Source organism: Mustela lutreola, chromosome 2 (genome assembly GCF_030435805.1).
Source record: "Mustela lutreola isolate mMusLut2 chromosome 2, mMusLut2.pri, whole genome shotgun sequence".
Taxonomy (NCBI): domain Eukaryota; kingdom Metazoa; phylum Chordata; class Mammalia; order Carnivora; family Mustelidae; genus Mustela; species Mustela lutreola.
In genome coordinates this window covers 218,690,872-218,708,756 of record NC_081291.1, presented here as the reverse complement: position 1 = coordinate 218,708,756, position 17,885 = coordinate 218,690,872, and the positions used below count along the sequence as shown (strand labels likewise).

The 17,885-nt window shown below is 45.6% G+C and overlaps 1 protein-coding gene across 4 annotated transcripts in view; it reads left to right on the top strand.

Moving 5' to 3' along the window:
* ERG (ETS transcription factor ERG) overlaps nucleotides 1-17,885 on the top strand; it is a 240,748-nt gene that overhangs the window by 58,441 nt on the left and 164,422 nt on the right. For all 4 annotated transcript variants that reach the window (XM_059164732.1, XM_059164730.1, XM_059164735.1 and 1 more), the window contains exons 2-3: nucleotides 9,018-9,119; nucleotides 13,596-13,683. In XM_059164732.1, the coding sequence (XP_059020715.1) occupies nucleotides 13,645-13,683 (39 nt within the window). In that variant the 5' untranslated portion in view covers nucleotides 9,018-9,119; nucleotides 13,596-13,644. The remainder of the gene's footprint in view (nucleotides 1-9,017; nucleotides 9,120-13,595; nucleotides 13,684-17,885) is intronic.

The following is a 17,885-nucleotide window of genomic DNA, read 5'->3' as shown; positions in this document are numbered from 1 at the left end:
TCTTGGTTCACCTCTCCCCATGCCCAGCCCTGCTGACTCTGCCTGTGTCCATGCTTGTTGATTGCCCTGCCTGCTTCTCTCCAGCTCAGGTTCCACTTCCCTGGGAACCCATCGCACAATGCCAGCTAATTTGCAAACTCCGGCCACGGCAGTGGACCGTTGTTTCCTGAGCTGCCTTTGCTACCATGGGTGTGTAATTCACCCTCATTGTAATTCACACTCACCTTTGAATGACCTTTAATAGCAAGGAGTGTGATGCCAGTGGACCAAGTATTTAAATTGCACAAATAATCCCCCCCAAACTTGTATTAAGTTCTTTTCCATAAACCATTTGACAACTAAAATTAGTTAATGTTAACTGTACTTGCTATGTTCCAAGAACCCCTCAAAGCTCTTAATTATTTATTCATTATAACTTTTATTATTTTTTATTAATTTTTTAAAAAAGATTTTAATTATTTATTTGCCAGAGAGAGATCACAAGTAGGCAGAGAGGCAGACGGCGGGGGGGGGGGGGAAGCAGGCTCCCCACTGAGCAGAGACCCTGGGATCATGACCTGAGCCAAAGGCAGAGGCTTTAACCCACTGAGCCACCCAGGCACCCCTAATTTTTTATTTTTTTTAAATTAACATATCATGTATTATTAGCCCCAGGGGTACAGGTATGTGAATTGCCAGGTTTACACACTTTACAGCACTCACCATAGACATACCTTCCCCAGTGTCCATAACTCAACCACCTTCAAAGCTCTTTAAATGGCTTATTTAGTCCTCACAGCAGACTTGGAAGGTAGATATTGCTGTTGTATCTGTTTTATAGATGTGCAGCTGGAGGCACAGAGAGGTTAGCTAACTTGCCCAGGGTCAAACAGCTTATCTTCTCATGAAGATGGTATGAGTGTGAGGGGGGAGGTATAGAAATAGGGCAGCTGAGCTCGCCTCCCATATCTGAGAATTGGCATCTGCTCAAATTCCCCGTGGAAGTGTCTCGAGGCTTTTTGCTTTGGGAGAATGCCTTTTGTGTGTGGAGATGCAGCCTGGCATGATAGGATTTCTGGGTTTGCCCACGCCGCGTCTGAAACTCCAGTGTGGGGGACACCTGCTGGGAGGGTGCCTGAAGTCCACATTCCTGAACTTTCAGGAAGGCCGTGTGGGCAGGACGAGATTTTTGGAAGTTAAACCAGAGAAGGGATTCCTGAAACTTAGCAGTTCAGAGGTAGCTGGTGAACTAAGTCATTCTTGGGAGAAACTAGGAGACATTAAAGGAAAGACTAGCTTGTGTACCCCTCGGAGTAGATTTTTGGCCTCGGGACTGAAAAATTCGATCTACTGGGTAATCAGTCCAACGGTAATGTTGTTCGGCTCTTTTAGGGAAACCCTTCCTACTTTTCTGGGTTTTGACCGTCAAAGAGGATTATGGAGCTTGAGAGAAGGTCTGCAGTGGAAATGATGCACAGAAAGTTTCGGGGAGGTTTGGCTCCTGCCCGTCTTCTCTGGGGGTGACCAGGGTGTGACATACCCCGCCCCCCGCACCTCCCACCCAGGAGACAGCACGGCTCATGGTGTAACAGAGCTGGGTTTGAATCCTTGGTGATGGGTCTCTCACCAGCTCTGGGATCTTTGCCACCAAGTGTCCCCCTGTGCACCCTTTATCCACGAGGACGGTGTTAATTCGTTCTATCAGGATTATGCCCTCTCTCATGTCTGTAAGAAGTCTGTCTCCCTTTAGACTCTCCGGGAGTGAGACACACTCCATGGAACATTTTCATCCTACAAAACCCCAAGAACCAGTTTTTGCATGGGGTGATCAGTTAATTCCTACTGAACAACCCATTAATAGTGGAATGCATGGAAAATCCCATATGGACGGCATGCCCATCAGCAAAGCAGGAAGTATGTTCTAAACCCTGTGCCAGCGAAGGGCATTTGTGGCAAGGCTCAGGACTTCTTTTTTAAAATACGTAGGAGGATTAAAAAATTTACTTCCAAATTGGGTCCAGTACAAATAAGGCGATCTTTATGCAATGCTCTTAAACTCGTTGGAAGTCGGGGGGATGGAAAAACTGGGTTCAGAACTCCTGCTGGTGAGACACCCATCACCAGTGTGCCAAATTGTTTGAACAAAGCCGGTGGGCACAAAACTACTTTCATGGTGAGTTCAAGGCTCTTTGGAATTCCTCATCTCTTACTCTATTAATGTACTTGGTTGTCATTTTGGTTCTCTTATGGGTTGCCTTGCCACTCAGGAATTTAGCATTTTTTTTGTTGTTGTTGTTGTTTATAACATTGGGATGTTAATATAATATCAATAAATTTAACTGAGAATTAGTGATTTTCATATACACCCTCAAAACAATTAGGTATTATTAACAGTGTTTTGATTTTTCTGCCCAGTGTTATTAATTTAAAAATATGCAATGGATCTCACTGTTTGCAAAGATAATATCAATGCATTTGTCATCTTTAAGATTTGATCTTGTGATTACATTAAGACAAAATTCACTGTGAGAGTCAGGTTTGTTTCTCAAACAGACTTTGGGATTCTGTTCCCCTCGATGCATGTTGTTAGATGAACTTTCTTAGAAATACATGGTGTTCCTTTAACCTGTGGCCTGCTTGTCAGTTGTCTGCTTTATGAAATGACCAAATATTTATGTTTTTCCAGTTGAACTTGGGGGAAAAAAAAAAAAAAAAAAAAAAAAAAAAACCTCTGGCAAATGTGTTTCCTTTAACAGAAGGCTCAGTGTAAAAGGGGAGAGAAGAGGTATTTATAGCTGTTTTCTCTCTCTTGATGTCACCCGCCTTTCAAATGGAGCCTGTTTTCCTTCAAATGTCGCATTTTTACGGGGACCTCAAGGCAGATCATGGTCCCCAGACCTAGAGGCCATGGTGCTGTTTTGCTGCTGTGTGTTTGGTTTTGGTGGAAACTGGCAGCTGTACCTTCCACTCTGAGGTCAGCTCGATGCTTTCCTGTGCGAAGGGCCAGGCGGAGAACGGGAGAAGCGTCCTTCCCTCGAGAGCGGCAGGGGCTTTGCAGGGTCCGGTGTGTATGGGCACACTGATGTGTCCATTCATTCTGTTCTCCCCAAGACGACAGAATGGGAAAGTAACACTGTGGCCGGAGGTCGATTTAGGGTCGCCAAGGACAAAAGACTGACCCTAAAGCACAAAATGAAATGAAAGCAAGCAACAGCCAAACCAGACGCAAGCAATCTTATAAGAAGCATATAGTTGTGGCCATTGTGAGGCTCAGACACAGTTCATGGAGACCCTTGCTATTTTTTTCCCAGCAAAACTGCTCCTGTTTATCTTGGCAACATTTCTTTATGATGGAGAGCAAAAGGAGACCCTTCTGGGGATTCTCTAAGATCCCAAGAACAGCCTTCCTGAGTTCTAAGTCCAGGCAGAAAACATCCTGGGGATTCCCCAGTGGAAGCACACACCTGCGCGTGTTCACAGTGTCAGCCTGAAGGGAGCCAACAATAAACAGCATGCATTCTGGGCTCCTCACAGGCTTCTGGAAGCAGAGAGCCGATGTGGAAGCAATTCAGAGCACCCAGACCTCTCCTTTTTTTCTGGGTTTTGAATTCCATCTCCCTAGTGTTTGCACCTCCCAGAAGCAACTCTTTCGTTGCAGAAACTCAGTTGCTGGGAGAGCAGCCTGGACAGCTTGCCTCTGCCTTCACCCCTGCTTTCTCTAAAGTAGCCTCAGGCTCCTTTGCCTCCTGGCTCCTGGGGCACAGGTGGGCAAGGGTCAGCCTCTGCGGGCTTGCTAGAGGGATCGTGCCCATCTCTGTCCGGCTCTGCGTGTAGGGACGGCTGTTGGATCCTTGAGGGGGGCGTGGTGGTAACACTTGCTCCACAGAAATTTCCACATGCTTCCTATCAGTTTCCCTGGGAGCTGGTGGTCACCCAGGTAACAGTACGCCACTCCTTTTGTGGCAGTGGAGTTCCGCCCACCCGCCAGAGCTGGCCTCACTGATGTGCTGTTGGATCCGGCCTTTCCTCTGTCTCTCCCAGTGTGGACCGTCCTTGGTTCTTCTGTCTCTAGAATCTCTATGTCACCTACTCCACCAACCAGTTCCCTCCATCCTACATTGCTCACCAAATACCATCTTTGCTATCATTAGCAGATGAGAACAGCAAGCAAAGTGGATTGTAAATTTCTTGAGGGCAATACTTGTGCCCCATTACATCCCTAACTGCTAGCAATTTTGGAAGCACAGTAGATCCACAAGTGTTGAGTGGGTGAGTGCACCACTGCTTTTTCTTCAAACTTCTCTCCCTTTCTCTCTCTGGGCTGCTCAACAGCTCTTAAGAATAACTTGCGTTGGGGGTATCTGGTTGGCTCAGTCAGTTAAGTGTACAGCTCTTGATCACCAAGGTCGTGATCTCAGGGTCTTGGAATTGAGCCCCACATTGGGCTCTGCTCAGTGCGGAGTCAGCTTGGGATTCTCTGTTCTTCTGCTCACACTCTCTCTTTAAAAACAAACAAACAAAAAGGCTGCCTTGACGTCCACGCACCCTCTCAACCGTCCTTTGGAGATGGGTTTTCTTGACCATTCAGCTGCAGCGCTGTTAGAGGTCCCCAAGAGTTTCTGACTTGCAGGATCCCATGCCTGTTCTCCATGCTTGTGGTTGGCTGAATGAGCTTTTCATGCTTATTCATCCCTCTGCCGATCAGATGCTGCGAACTATTCCTGTCTTACTGGATATCCTTCTTTAGATTCCATGCTATGGGTCATTTCTAGATTTCTAATTCTCTTGTTTCCCCGCTGTGCTCTTGGCTGTTTCATTTTCTCCTTCAGTGTCCCCCCGTAATCGTATTCTGTAGCGGCGGGGGTCAGACAGGCAGTGGATCCTTGACATGTATCACTGTTCTCTTCCAGCTCCACTTCTCCCTCTGGACTCTGAACGCAGGGGCAGAGCCCAGCCCTAGTCATTGCCAAGCTCAGCGGATGGCGCATGCCGGGGGCTTGGTCCGTGGCATGCTGGGCAGACGGATGAATGACGGATGCACAGTTGAATGAACACATGGGTTTGAAGGGCAGATCGAGGTTAGATCACAGAGGGAGACAAATACCTGTGGAACTTCTGAGTTATAGAGACCAGTCAGACATTTCTGAGCTCACACTCTGTGCCGTAAGTGGACACAGAGACGAAAACACACTCTCCCTACTACACCTGTTCACCTTCGTACCTTTGCTCACCTGTCTCCTCCACCTTGCCTGCTCTTTGCCCCATTCCTACCTATTGAATGCTAAGCACCCATCCCATACTAACTCCCCCAGAAATACATTGCTATTCCATGGCGCCAGATAGAATGGCCTTCCTTTTGCCCTCCCTGAGGACTCTCCCCCCATTCTGCTTCCAATCAGTCATTTAACTAAAAGTATTGTCCCTCCATCAAACGCTCTGTTTGAGAGCGTGTCCCACCCCATCTCCAGTGCTAGACACTCAATACATGTACAGATTGTGGTGGGTCACTCATCTTGATAATAGTTATTTATTCTCTAAGTCTTACAAATAGTGTTTACATAGAGGGATTTATGGGTTGTGCTAATTTCCAGTGATCATTTTATTTTATTTATTATTATTATTTTTCAAATATTTTTCTTGCTTTGTTTTTAAAGATTTTATTTATTTTTTAAAGGTTTTATTTATTTGACAGAGAGATCACAAGTAGGCAGAGAGACAGGCAGAGAGAAAGGGGGAAGCAGGCTCCCTGCTGAGCAGAGAGCCCGATGCGGGGCTCAATCCCAGGACCCTGAGATCATGACCTGAGCTGAAGGCAGATGTTTAACCACCTGAGCCCCACCCCCCACCAGTGCCCTGGATCATGTTATTTTAAAGTTAGACCTGTGGAGCATATTCAGCATGCCTGCTTGAGCTGGATGCAGATGGTAAGAGAGCTGAAAGTGACTCTTTGATTCATAGGTATTGTAGTTTTCTGCCTCCAGGGTTGGGTAATTGCACTTTCCTCACCCCATGGTAGAAACCCAGAAGATCTCCTTCATTTACTCCTAGACATCCACAGTGTTTCAGTTTTGTGCTCAGCCTACCTCCCTTGGTGGACCTGAGATGTCTGTCCCAGCTCTAACTGTCACACAGAGAGACCAATATCCTATGACCTTTCACCAGCAACCAAGAGACTTCTCCCGCAAGTCCTTGAGCTCATTTCCCCCTGTGTCGAATTGCCCATCCCTAAACCAACCAGTCAGTGGCAAGAGGAAGGAGTCCGCAGTGACAGAGTTTATCCTCAAAATGGTCATGATGGAATAGAGGCTGTACACCCAAATGAAGTTGGGGTTCCTTCTGTAGAGGACAAAGGGCCCCAAGTGTGTGGGTTACGAATGAACAAACTGTCTCCTCCATGGCCGTGCTCACCAGGACCACGGAGATGACTGCAGCCCTTCTGTCCCTGGCATCTGTCCCTCCATTTCTTCTCATGCAAGGCTGCTGTCCACCCATTATCCAGGCTCTTTTTGGTCATGGGGGCAGCTCTTCTGGGCTTTGAGTGGTGCCTCTTCCCAGGAACCCACCTCCTCTATGAAGCACATACTGTTGCAAACACAAGGTGGCCAAGAAAATCTATGTGTGGGGAGTGTCTCCTTGTTCAGTGCTTTTGGGAAACAAGAAGGTCACACTGCTCAGAACATAGCATCTGTCCACCTGGCACAGCCTTACGCACCGCCTTCCGCCTCTTACGCACGGCTTGCGGATGAGCAAACTGAGGCTGCTGGCTCAGCGCTAGCTGGAAGCCCCCAGCCCAGGGGCCTTTCTGCTGCTCCAGGGCTGCTTTGGCAAATGAAGCTTGCTGTTCGGGTGCTCAGCCAAGTTTGGCTTTACTCATTGCCAGTGGCCACTTTCTAACCACCACAGAGAGTCTCGTTCCCTGACTGGGAAGGACACGGAGCCTCACTGAATCTGAGGGTGGCATGAACTAGGGTCCTTGACCGTGGTAGGCTTTGGGGGAGGGCGGGTCCTTATGTGGCTCTTGTGGCTCTTTGATCTCTGCTTTTCGGCAGGACCAGGGGCTCTTGGGCAGGGGTAAGCAGTATGCTCTCAAACCAGAGTTCTCAAATGCCTGTATTTTTTGAGTTCTTAAAGTCTGGTTTGTATAATTTTCTGACTTTCTTGCTTTGATCGGGCCAGCTGTTACCTCACGCGGCTGGTAGCGTGCCGTTCCCTGGCAAAGCTGCTCTCCCCTAACTTCGTGACATTTTTTTGGATCCTTTGTGGCTTCTCAGCTGTGTTATGGATAATTTATGTTGTCAGATAAGTGCCCTCTGGATAAATGAAATATTAATAACGCCATAATGCTAATTTAAAAATACCCATTGCACATATTTAATAGAATCTTCTCTGGGCTTTACTCTTGTCTTTAAATCAGGTCCAGCAATATTAGGCCATAAATCAAGTTATTCTTTCGGCATGTAGAAATTTTGGCACCCCAGTATATTCCAGGATGACATAGGATAGTAAATCTTAGCCCATGCTTTTAAAACTCATACCCTTTTCAGCAACTGGAAACTAAATATGATTTTAACCACTTGCCCATGGAGAGCATTTAACCAAGTGATTATCAATATTACCTTTTGGATTTTGAGAAAAGGAAATTTGGGAGTACCTTTATTAACTCAAGGTCTGTGAAGCCAGGACAAGTGTAATCTAATTCATTGTTACCTGCCAACAATCCCGTCCCTGAATTAAGGAGGCAAGCGCTGCTCCATAAGGGTTGGGCGGGGAGGTGGGCAGAAATCACACATTGCTGTCCGGGAAATGCTTTGAAATATGTCCAGGGATAGAAAACCATCATTGCTGAGTTCAAGATGAATTTTCTTCGTTCTGAAAATTAGGAAAATACCCAGAAGAAAATAATAGAGAAAAGTAAGAGTCCCTTGGAATTCACATTGGAAACTCAAAGTCTGCTTCTTTTAGCGATTTCACACGCTTCCCGAGAGCTTCCCCCTTCTCTTTCTACCATCCTGCTGTCTTTCAGCCATCTAGCTTTTTTTTTTTTCTTTTTTTAAACAACATCAATATCGTATTATATATGTGGTTTTGGATCTTCATATTTTCGCAAGAGTTTATATTTTCCATATCACAACAAACACTTGGTGGGGATGTTGGGCCACTGGATGAACTGTCCCAAATCACAGGCCCAAAGACTTGGCTGGCGTCCTGAGCAGAGTGGGGGCGTCAGCGGGACTGCGGAAACGTTTAGAAATAATACTGCCCGTGGCAAATATTGATTTTTGATGCAATACTTAAGACGTTTTCTAGTTTGAAAATATTTTCAACCGAAACAGTTGCCATTTGCAATTTGTCATTTTGTGAGGATTCTGTTAGATGTAATATTTTGGGATTGGATACTTTACTTGGAAAGTTGCATCAGCACAGAAATTCCCGTTATCTCCAAAAAGAGATCAGATTTTAGAGCTGTGGTGACAAGCATATTCTAAGGAAGACTTTTTTCTCTTTGCCCTCTGTCTTTTATTTCAGTTTTCTCGTGTTCTAACGTTTTTAAAAATATGGGTCCTCCTCAGCATCTACAAATGAAAAGGGTGTTTCTTTCCTGGAACTAAAACAACTGTTTAATTACAGTTCTCAGGATGTTTAATAAACCCTGTGACTTTTTGTTCTGAGCAGACAAAAGTGCTGAAAGAATGATCTGGGGAAGCCATCATTACGAAGGCTGGGGTCTGTAAGGAAAGGAAAACATTTTCAAAATATTTTCTTTGCAAAAGTATATGTCTGCTTCGCTATTGCCAGCTCAGGCTTGGTCTTTGTTTCTCTCCTCATTTTTGCTTCAAGACATTTAGCTTCCCTGGAGGAATGTTGCCACCCCCATCTCCCCACCTCACCCCTGTTCTTAAGGGGAGGATTTTAAGTTCATTCTCATTTTAGAATAGTGTTGAAGGAATAGGTTTTGTCACTAAACCTACTGTTGATCCTTGGTGTTAATTTTTTTGGATAAAAACCCCAAGGTTTAATCTATTGAAAAATTTTTTCAGGTTGTTCCAAGATCTTTGAAGACTCAAGAAAAGCAGTGTTGACTGAAAGCAAGACCAATGACTCGCAGAGAAAAAAGATGGTGGGGCCAAGGGCAATTAAAGGTAAAACAAAATCCCAGATAACCCTACCTCTCCTGGTCAAAAATTAAAAAAAAAAAAAAAGAAAGAAAGAAAAAAGAAAAAAAGAAAAACAAATATATAAGTATTTGGTATCTTGGATATGGCATTATTTGTGTTCCAAACCTCTAAGACCTTTGGTGGGAGATGGGTTGGGGATGGGTGAAATAGGTGGTGAGGATTCAAGAGTACACTTACTGTGGTGAAAAAACAAAACCAGAAACCAAACAAAAACCAAAGGCCTTTCCTTGGACCATTTGGTATATGTTGAGGGATTGTGTTGGTTCCACTGATTATCTTCATTAAGTAAGATGCCTCACGTCCGGCTCTGCCTGCCAGCCCCTGACACTGACATAGGGGAGTGGTGATTATGTCACTGCTTTACAAGTTTTGACCTTATCACCCCTCTTTCTCTGCTGTCTCCTGCTCTTGCCTGCTTCTTCCAGAAGGACGGGAGGCCAAGGGCAGTGTCTACAGAGACCTATCCTTTATGATATTTACATTATCTTGTCATATTACTAAGTTCGGTTTGCATTGTTTTATAGTTATTTCACCTGAATTTAGTAGAAGCTTCTTCTCTAAAGGCAGACACAGGGAATGTGTCTCTGCATTCATTAATTTTGAAAAAAAAAAAAAAAGAAAAGAAAAGGTGGAATATTTTAGCCTTTTATCTAAAAATATGCCCCTTAGCTGTTGGGAACTATCAGGCTTCTCTCAGAAAAACGTTTTAGGAGTTGGGAGAGGTTATGGTGGGGCCTATATCACACTCACTGAGGCCATAGAACTTAAAACAAATATCTCCTTTGCCAAAATGAAGCCAGGAATGGTTAGTAGATGGGACAGCAATACTGGGACATTCCTTGAATAAAGTTAGTGTCTGGTAGGAAAGAGTGCAAATAAATTGGGTGTGACTCCTAAGACACACCTTTCCCCCATCCCACCCTACAAATCAGGGCTAATAATCTTTGTCAGTTGAAATACTATGCACAACCTTTCAATAAATGTGTATTAGTTTTCCAGGGTGGCTATAACAAAGTTCTGCAGACTAGGTGCCCAGATGTCACAAACAGATTCACAGTTCTGGAAGCTGGATGTCTGAGGGCAAGGTGTGGACAGAGTTGGTTCGAGGCCATGAGAGAGAGGCTGTCCCAGGCCTCTCTCCTTGAGTTCCGATGGCCATCTTCTTCCTGTGTCTTTGTGTCTTCTGTCCTCTAAGTGAAGAAGAGCTCCATTCATTAGATTAATGTCCACCCTGTGACCTTACTGTAATTCAATAACTTCTCTAAAGACCCTGTGCCCTGTAAGGAATGTTTTCTGAGCTACTGGGGGTTAGGACCCCCAATCCATGAAGGGTTGGGGGATCGATGTACTTCAACCCTTTGTAATAAGTATTTGTAGTTATTTGGAGAGATAAGCCATATCCTTTTGAGGAAGCTCTCTTTCATCTCTGTAGATAAATGTGAAGGTGCATTTGGTTGACTCTTCCTCTTTCTACTGATCTCTCTTGCTTACTTCTGGTATGTAGGCACCAGGGCTAGAATGAGGGTCAGCCTGAGAGAGAGTGCTTCCTTAAATCATGGGCCCTGGGTGGGTGTCTCAATTGCTTCCCCCTCCTCCCATTCCCTTTAGGGGGAAGGGTGCTCATGCTCTTGGCAGGAATTAGACCTGTTACCTTCTTATGGTAGGCTGAGGCTTTGCTGGTAGAAGGCTGTTTTGCTTGGTCTGTATTCACCAGGAGCAAATATGCCTGATGACCACCAGCTCGTGTGATGAATGGATTTGTTATCGTGGGTTTGCTTAGAGCCATTTTGCCTGAAATGTTTCTACTTACTAAAAACTAGTTAGCTTAAAATTAAAAATCCAGTTTTTCCAGTGTGTCAGCTGTGCACCTACCTTGGGCTTTGGTCACATTCCCATGCTGCTTGAGATATGGAAACTGGGTTCCCAGAGACGAAAGAGGAATCCTCTGGATCTCAAGACGTGGGCTCAGGACTTCCAGAACATTCCTTCTGCTGCCTTGCTGGGAGGGTACAAGCTTCAGCTCTTGGTTTGAGCAGCAGCATGTGAAGGAAGCAGGGAAGGAGGGATTGTGTGGGATGAGCTGCCCTACGGGGACACAAAAACATTTAGAATGAACAGTCTGCTCTTAGCATGAGGTCTTATAGTGGGGATCTTGAGGATGGGCCTCTGTCAGGCTGAATGGCTGTTGGAACAGAGCGTTTTCCTGGGGTGACTCCTGCTGTCCTGAGGAGATGGTCTTGGGGGAGTCAGAGGTTCCTGGGTCAGAGGAGCAAGGCAGCTTTGGCCAGACTCCCATTCTCTTCCAGCCTCTGTTCTCACCAGTATAACAAGACTGTGGGTCCCCTTCAATGGATGCCCAATTCAATTCTAAGGCTGTACTTTATTCCTTTTGCATCTTTAGCAACTACTATCCCAAAAAAGACTTGCCTTAGGCTTAGATAGAAACACTGGATACATTCTAAGATCGTGAAAATTGGCTGAAGTAAAGAGTATCGCCTAAATTTCCATGTTTGTTGTCTCTTTGTCCAGCCAAGCTCCCCCAGATCTGGAGAGAAGTCCATGGAGCCCTTTTGGGAGACAGACCATAAGCATGCAGACCTGGAGGTGGGGGCTTCCTGGGAGAAGCCCATCTGTGCTGGGAGTGGATGTGTTTGTGCCTGGAGAGGGTTGGAAAGGCAGAACACAGATGCCTTCGGGTTGCCATGACTGCTTTATTTATTCCCTGGAATAACGTGGTCAGCTGTAGACTTGAGAGCTTTCATGAGTATCATCTTAGAGGACTGTCGATTTTTATTTCACAGTTCATTCCTGCTAAGAGTCGTAGGCCAGTTTTACAAGGAAGAAAATAAAGCCAAACAAAAATGGCAGTTGGGAACCAATAGTGATGGCACCTGAAAACATACATTGAAAGGCAGGTTTTCAGTGCCAGGAAGCAATGTCTGGCTAAGATGTACAGAGAACCAAAGCCTGGGCAGAAAATGGTTCCTGGAGCTGGGAGCCCTGGGTGAGGGTCCCCAGGACGGGTGAGGTCCCCATAGGCCAGAAGGGTGGCCAAAAAGGGAGGGAGTGTGAAGCGGGTGGTGGAAAAGTGTGGGGAAGAAATACTCCAGCCCTTTCTCCTCCTGCACCCTGATCTGCAGATGGTGTCACACTGACTGAACGTGATGGGGGCCAGAGGGCAAGGGAGCCCTGCCAAGGTAGCCCATGGGGGTCAGCTCCAGGGGTGTGGGACAGGGAAGGGGGCTGTGGAGAGTGGCCCTGGGGATGAGGAGGGGCAGACAGACAGTAGCCAAAACACTGGTTTATAATCCAAGTAAAGGAATGTATTGATCCCTAGAGTATTAAATTCGTTTAAATTTAAAATAATTTTTAAAATGAACTAACATGACATGCCTGGGTGGCTCGGTGGGTTGAGCATCTGCCTTCGGCTCAGTTCATGATCCCAGGGTCCTGGATCGAGTCCCGTCTCGGGCTCCCTGCTTGTCCCTTTCTCTCACTCAGCTGCTCCACCTGCTTGTGTTCTCTCTTTCTCAAAATAAATAAATAAAATCTTAAAAAAATACAATGAACTAATGTATCTTCAAAATACAGGGTGAACGGGTGCTTGGGTGGCTCAGTGGGTTAAACTTCTATCTTCAGCTCAGGTCATGATCTCAGGGTCCTGGGATCTCTGCTTGGCGGGGAGCCTGCTTCCTTCTCTCTCTCTCTCTGCCTGCCTCTCTGCCTACTTGTGATCTCTGTCTGTCAAATAAATAAAATCTTAAAAAAAAAAATACAGGGTGAAACCTGTTCATTACATCAACTTGAAGTGTCTTAGGAGCCTTGGAGTCAGGCCAGTCGGACCTGAATCCTGGCTCTGTTGCTTATTAACCAGGTGATCCTGAAAGACCAGCCCCCGGTCTCCCTGTCCCTGGCTGGATCTGGGTGCTGACTCCCAGTGGTGGTCAGGAGTAAAGGAGGACTTGCCTGTGAGCCTTGGTCCAGGGACGGCACTTGGGCGCGTCACGAACAGCGGTGGTTTATAGTAAGAGCTCCATCGTGAAGCTTAAAACATGTGTGGATGGCATGAGTTTTGGTGGGACTCCAAGCCTAGTTCTCTCAAGAACCTAGAAAAGGTCTCATTTTCAGTTTTATTTCTTCCTTGACGCAATCACTCACAGACGCTGCCCACAGGAAATGACGTGTATGAGCTGCCCGTGATGTGGGTTTGTTTGGGTTTGTCCGGCCCGTGTTTGATGGGGGCTCTAAGTAAGTGACATTCCCGACAGAAGACACGGGTCTTCTAGCAGCTCCATTTGCACGCCTGAAAGGTGCTTGTGGGCAAACACGTCGAGATCTGTGCAAAGCTGGGGTTCTTTTCCCCTTGGCATATTGTGTGGGGTCCTCAGGGAAAACAAAACTCAGAAATGTGGTTGTTGATTGTCCCCTTTTGTCTCCCAGCTGTCTCTGGTTCTGAGCGGACGGTGACTGAGCTGATCTGCTGAAGGACATGGTTCAGACTGTCCCAGACCCAGCAGCTCATATCAAGGTAGGTCTCCCCATGGTGGGGCAGCCGCCCTAGCCTCCTGCTCATCTGCCTGCCCTCAGATCAGTGACTGCGGGGGGGCGGGGAGGTGGCAGCCACCCTCCGCCATGGGCTACATTCAGCCTGCCACCTTTTTTATACCCCCATAAGCTAAGGTGACTGGTTTCACAATATGACATGGTCAAAAAAATTGGAAGAATAATATTTCATAAACGTGTAACTGGTATGAAATTTGGATTTCATTGTCCACAAAGAAAGTTGTGCTGGGACACAGCCATACTCCCTCATTTCCACACCATCTGTGGCTGCTTTCGTGTTCTGATGTGACCAAGACCCTGTGGCCCACAAACCTGATGATATCTACTGTCTGGCCTGTCACTCAGGACTCCTGACTGACTCCTGACCTAACGTGCAAGCCACATTCAGGGATGTATGTGGCTTGCACGTTAAGGATTCCTCCAGGTTCTGCCTGAGTTCCACCCCCTTTGTGCTTGCTTGGGGTTACCTTGGGTTACCTGGGAAGGTGCTGAGGCCGAGTACTTGTGGTTTCCCCGGACATGCCTGCATCTCAGCAGCTGTCCCGCATACCCGTACCAGCTGCTCTCCCGGGGCAGCTCCTGGGACCTCTGGAGGTGTGGCAATGGGGAAGTAAGACTTGAGCCACCAAGAGTCCCCAAGAGGAGGCTGACCCGTTTGCACCCACACTATAATACCTGCGAGTATAGCCAAGGAGGGAAGTGAAATGGTACTTTCAATAAGTTGACCCAGATCAAAGTTACAGGAAACATTGGGGTTTGAGCCACATTACCCAGAGAGGCTGTCTACACCACTGCTAGTTAGTTCAGCTGTCTACACGGGCCCAAAACATTCACTGCTTCACCAGTTCTACACATTCCCTATATAAATTCATTTTCCCTAAGTGACCTGGTTGGTTTTACTAATCTCTATTCTTGACCTAAAACATTTATTGAAAACAGACAATGGCTTATAATCGAAAAGCTAAATACAATTTTATAAAAATGATATGATTTTTTTTGGCTAAAATGTAGAATGCCCTCCCAGATCACACACACTCACATGCATACATGCACCCACATGCATTTTAAAAGCAGTACATTGGGGAGTGTTCTGTACTATGTGGAATTCACATTCATACACAAAAATGGGTTCAGAGGTGATGAGTTCAGCGCATTCCTTAAGCTTTGTGGGTGTTTCCAAAGTGTCAGAAAGATGGGAGACCCATAGAGTGTTGAGGGCTCTGGATGTCTTGGTCAGGGACACTACAGTGGGATTCCTGTGTGATGTTTCACTGGGGTTGCGGCGGTTCTGTCTACAAACTGCCAAGTGGGAAATCTCTTGAGGATGTGATAAGGTTTCTCTCCCTGGAGCATGTTTGGCAAGTGTGTCCATGCTACACAGGGGTGAGAGTGGGGAAGACTTTTTGCTGCAGAATGTAAATAACATCTCGCAGAGAAGGTGATAGAATAAGTTATCTCCTATACTTGGTGGTATGAAGATCAACAACCGAAATTCATTTTGACTGGCATTTTATTTGTAGCCAACCAGGAGGAAAAGATGAAGTCAGCAAGGAATCATTACAGATCTTTAAAAGTGAATTTATCAAGGGCCAACAGTCTTCCGTAAACCTGAGAAACACGATCTCTGAGAATGTGTTCAGTGGCAATGTCCCGATTTGATCTCAGGACGGAGCTGTATTTTCAGCTCTGATGTATCTTGTTATCCTCGTGGTGGTTAAGTGTAAATGAATGATAATGAGAAATGGTAACCCAGAAAGCTTTTTAAAAAACAAATTTCAACTCAAATGGCTTCTGTGTCTTTGGAAGATGAACTGGCCATTTGGAGGTGTAGTTACGAACAACGGGTGTTGACTCCGAGGTGGAGAAGATGATATTAGAGATGTTTGTGTCCTTTGTAAATATATCCAATTCCACCTGCTGGAATTTGAATAAATACTCTTGGACTTTTTTTTTTGATAAATGAAATTCAAGTCCTTGACAACAAAGTTAGAAAAATAGATGGCCTTCCACCTTTTCCTTAAAATACCTGATTTGGGAAATTTACACAGTAAAATTTTGTGTATTGAGAAGATTCTGGTTCGGGGCTGAGTGCAGCTTTTCTTTCTGGGAGGGGGAGTTCTTATAAATGATGTCTGGTCGGTTCCACTGGATGTGCTGATGTAAGTACTGGAAGATTTTGTCTTTGGCGCATTGCTACCGAACATTTTTTTTCACCTGAAAAGGACATGAATTCTTCACAGGAGTCACTTCACGTGGCAGGTGGCAGGGAGACAGATTTTTATGTGTGCTTTACACGCGTGTCCAGAGGCTGATCTGGAGGCAAGCACTGTTCCTTTGGTATTTAAGAAATTTATTCTGCGTGATTTACTGTAGTTCTCTTCTGCCAGAACAAATTGCTTTTACCCTTTTATATGTTTAAGGAGCAAGAAATAATAATAAAGGGAGAGGATGGTGAGTGACTGTGAAATACAAACCATTCTTGATGTGAATAGTGTAACTGTGGGGGCGATTCCTTGGTGAAGAAAATGAGCAGGACTTTAAAAGAACTTAACTTATTCTCTCTTGGTGATAATACTAAGTCACTCAGCACATTTTAATTTGGCTTTCTTGACTGGCCCTTGGCTGGTCCTTTCTTATAATAAAAATTATACTTACACGTTCCAGAAGCATGATCCTAGCATTTTAGGTGCATGCGGCCATGCTTCTGTTCTGCGGAGGGAGGGCGCCCATCTCGGCCAAAGATGGACCCTTGCTATCGTCCCCAGCAGGGAAAAGGACTTGTGGATTCATTTTCTTAGGATTCAAGCTTTTGGTCATTGATTCTCATTCTGATAAAGAAATTTCTAACTTCCGTTATTGCAGGTCCTCTCAAGAGTTCCATCTTCTTGGTATTTTCCTTTACTAACATTTGATGAAGAGGGTTAATGTATTAGTCAAATTTATAGCTTTAAAGAGACTCCTGATCAGCACATTTTTCAGTAGTTCTTTTCGCCATTCACCAGCCATTTGCACAGAGGCTGTATGTTTGGGAACTGACTGAGCAAAGACTGGACCGAGGGCAACAGTGGGAATGTGAGTTTCACTCATGGGTTCACCGGCTGTGTAATCTGGAGATGCGGGTCACAAAAACCTTCCGGGTCATACGTCCTAGTTCATGCTGTGGATCAGAGCAAGGGCTCTGAGGTCTTAAGTCTTCATTCAAATCCTGTTTCATCACTAACTGACTTTGGGCAGGTTCCTCAATCTCTCTGCCTGGTTTTTCTCTTGTCTGAAATGCAGGCATCTACTTTGTGGGGTCAGTGCAAATATTCAGTGAGGTACTACTACACAGTGGGTGCTGGATTGTCCTGAGCTAGTCCTCTGGTATTCTGTAAAGTGAGGGTAGCATCCACCTTAAAGATACAGTGTTGCAGTGCTGCTAATACAATGAAGCAGCCTGTGCACATCTGGCAAAATACTGAGTTGAGCAAAAAAATAAAAAATGACAACATGCACTCTTTGGCACCATGCTTTTCACGTATGCACTTCCTAAACAACGTCATATAATTTTCATGCATATGCACATACTTAAAACTCAGTGACCACAGCAGCGCAGATGGTTGCATGTGTGGGACATGTGGGCTAGTTGCTTTGAGAAGGGGCTGAGGGATAAGGGAAGACATAATAATATACAGATAAAACAGGTTTCTAGCACAGAGATTTGGATGTGGCACCCAGGGCCCTCTCCCACTCTGGTGGGAGTGTAGATCAGTATAACCACTTTGGTATCCATGGAGTGTTACCTCGTGAAGCTCAAGATGGCCCCAGCTGTGCTCCAGCTGCCCCACCCCTGGGCACACCCCCTGTTGCCCTTGGATCCCCGGAGATGGACCTTAGCAAAACTGAACAGTCCAGATGCCCACCAGGAGAATGGATAAATAAACAGCATTCCCGACCTATAACGGGAGTCTGCCCAGCAATGAAAATCAGCAAGTGTCCACCTCTGTCTGTGTATTAATGTGGGTGATTCTCAGGGTCAGGTGGAAAAACAAGTCACAGGAGAAAGAACACAACACATTTGTGCATATAAAGATCAAAAAGGGGCAGAACTGAAAAAAACATTATGTTTTCAGAGAAACATATATGCGTTGAAAAGGAAAAAAGCTGTATCGAGTCCATACCTGAGGA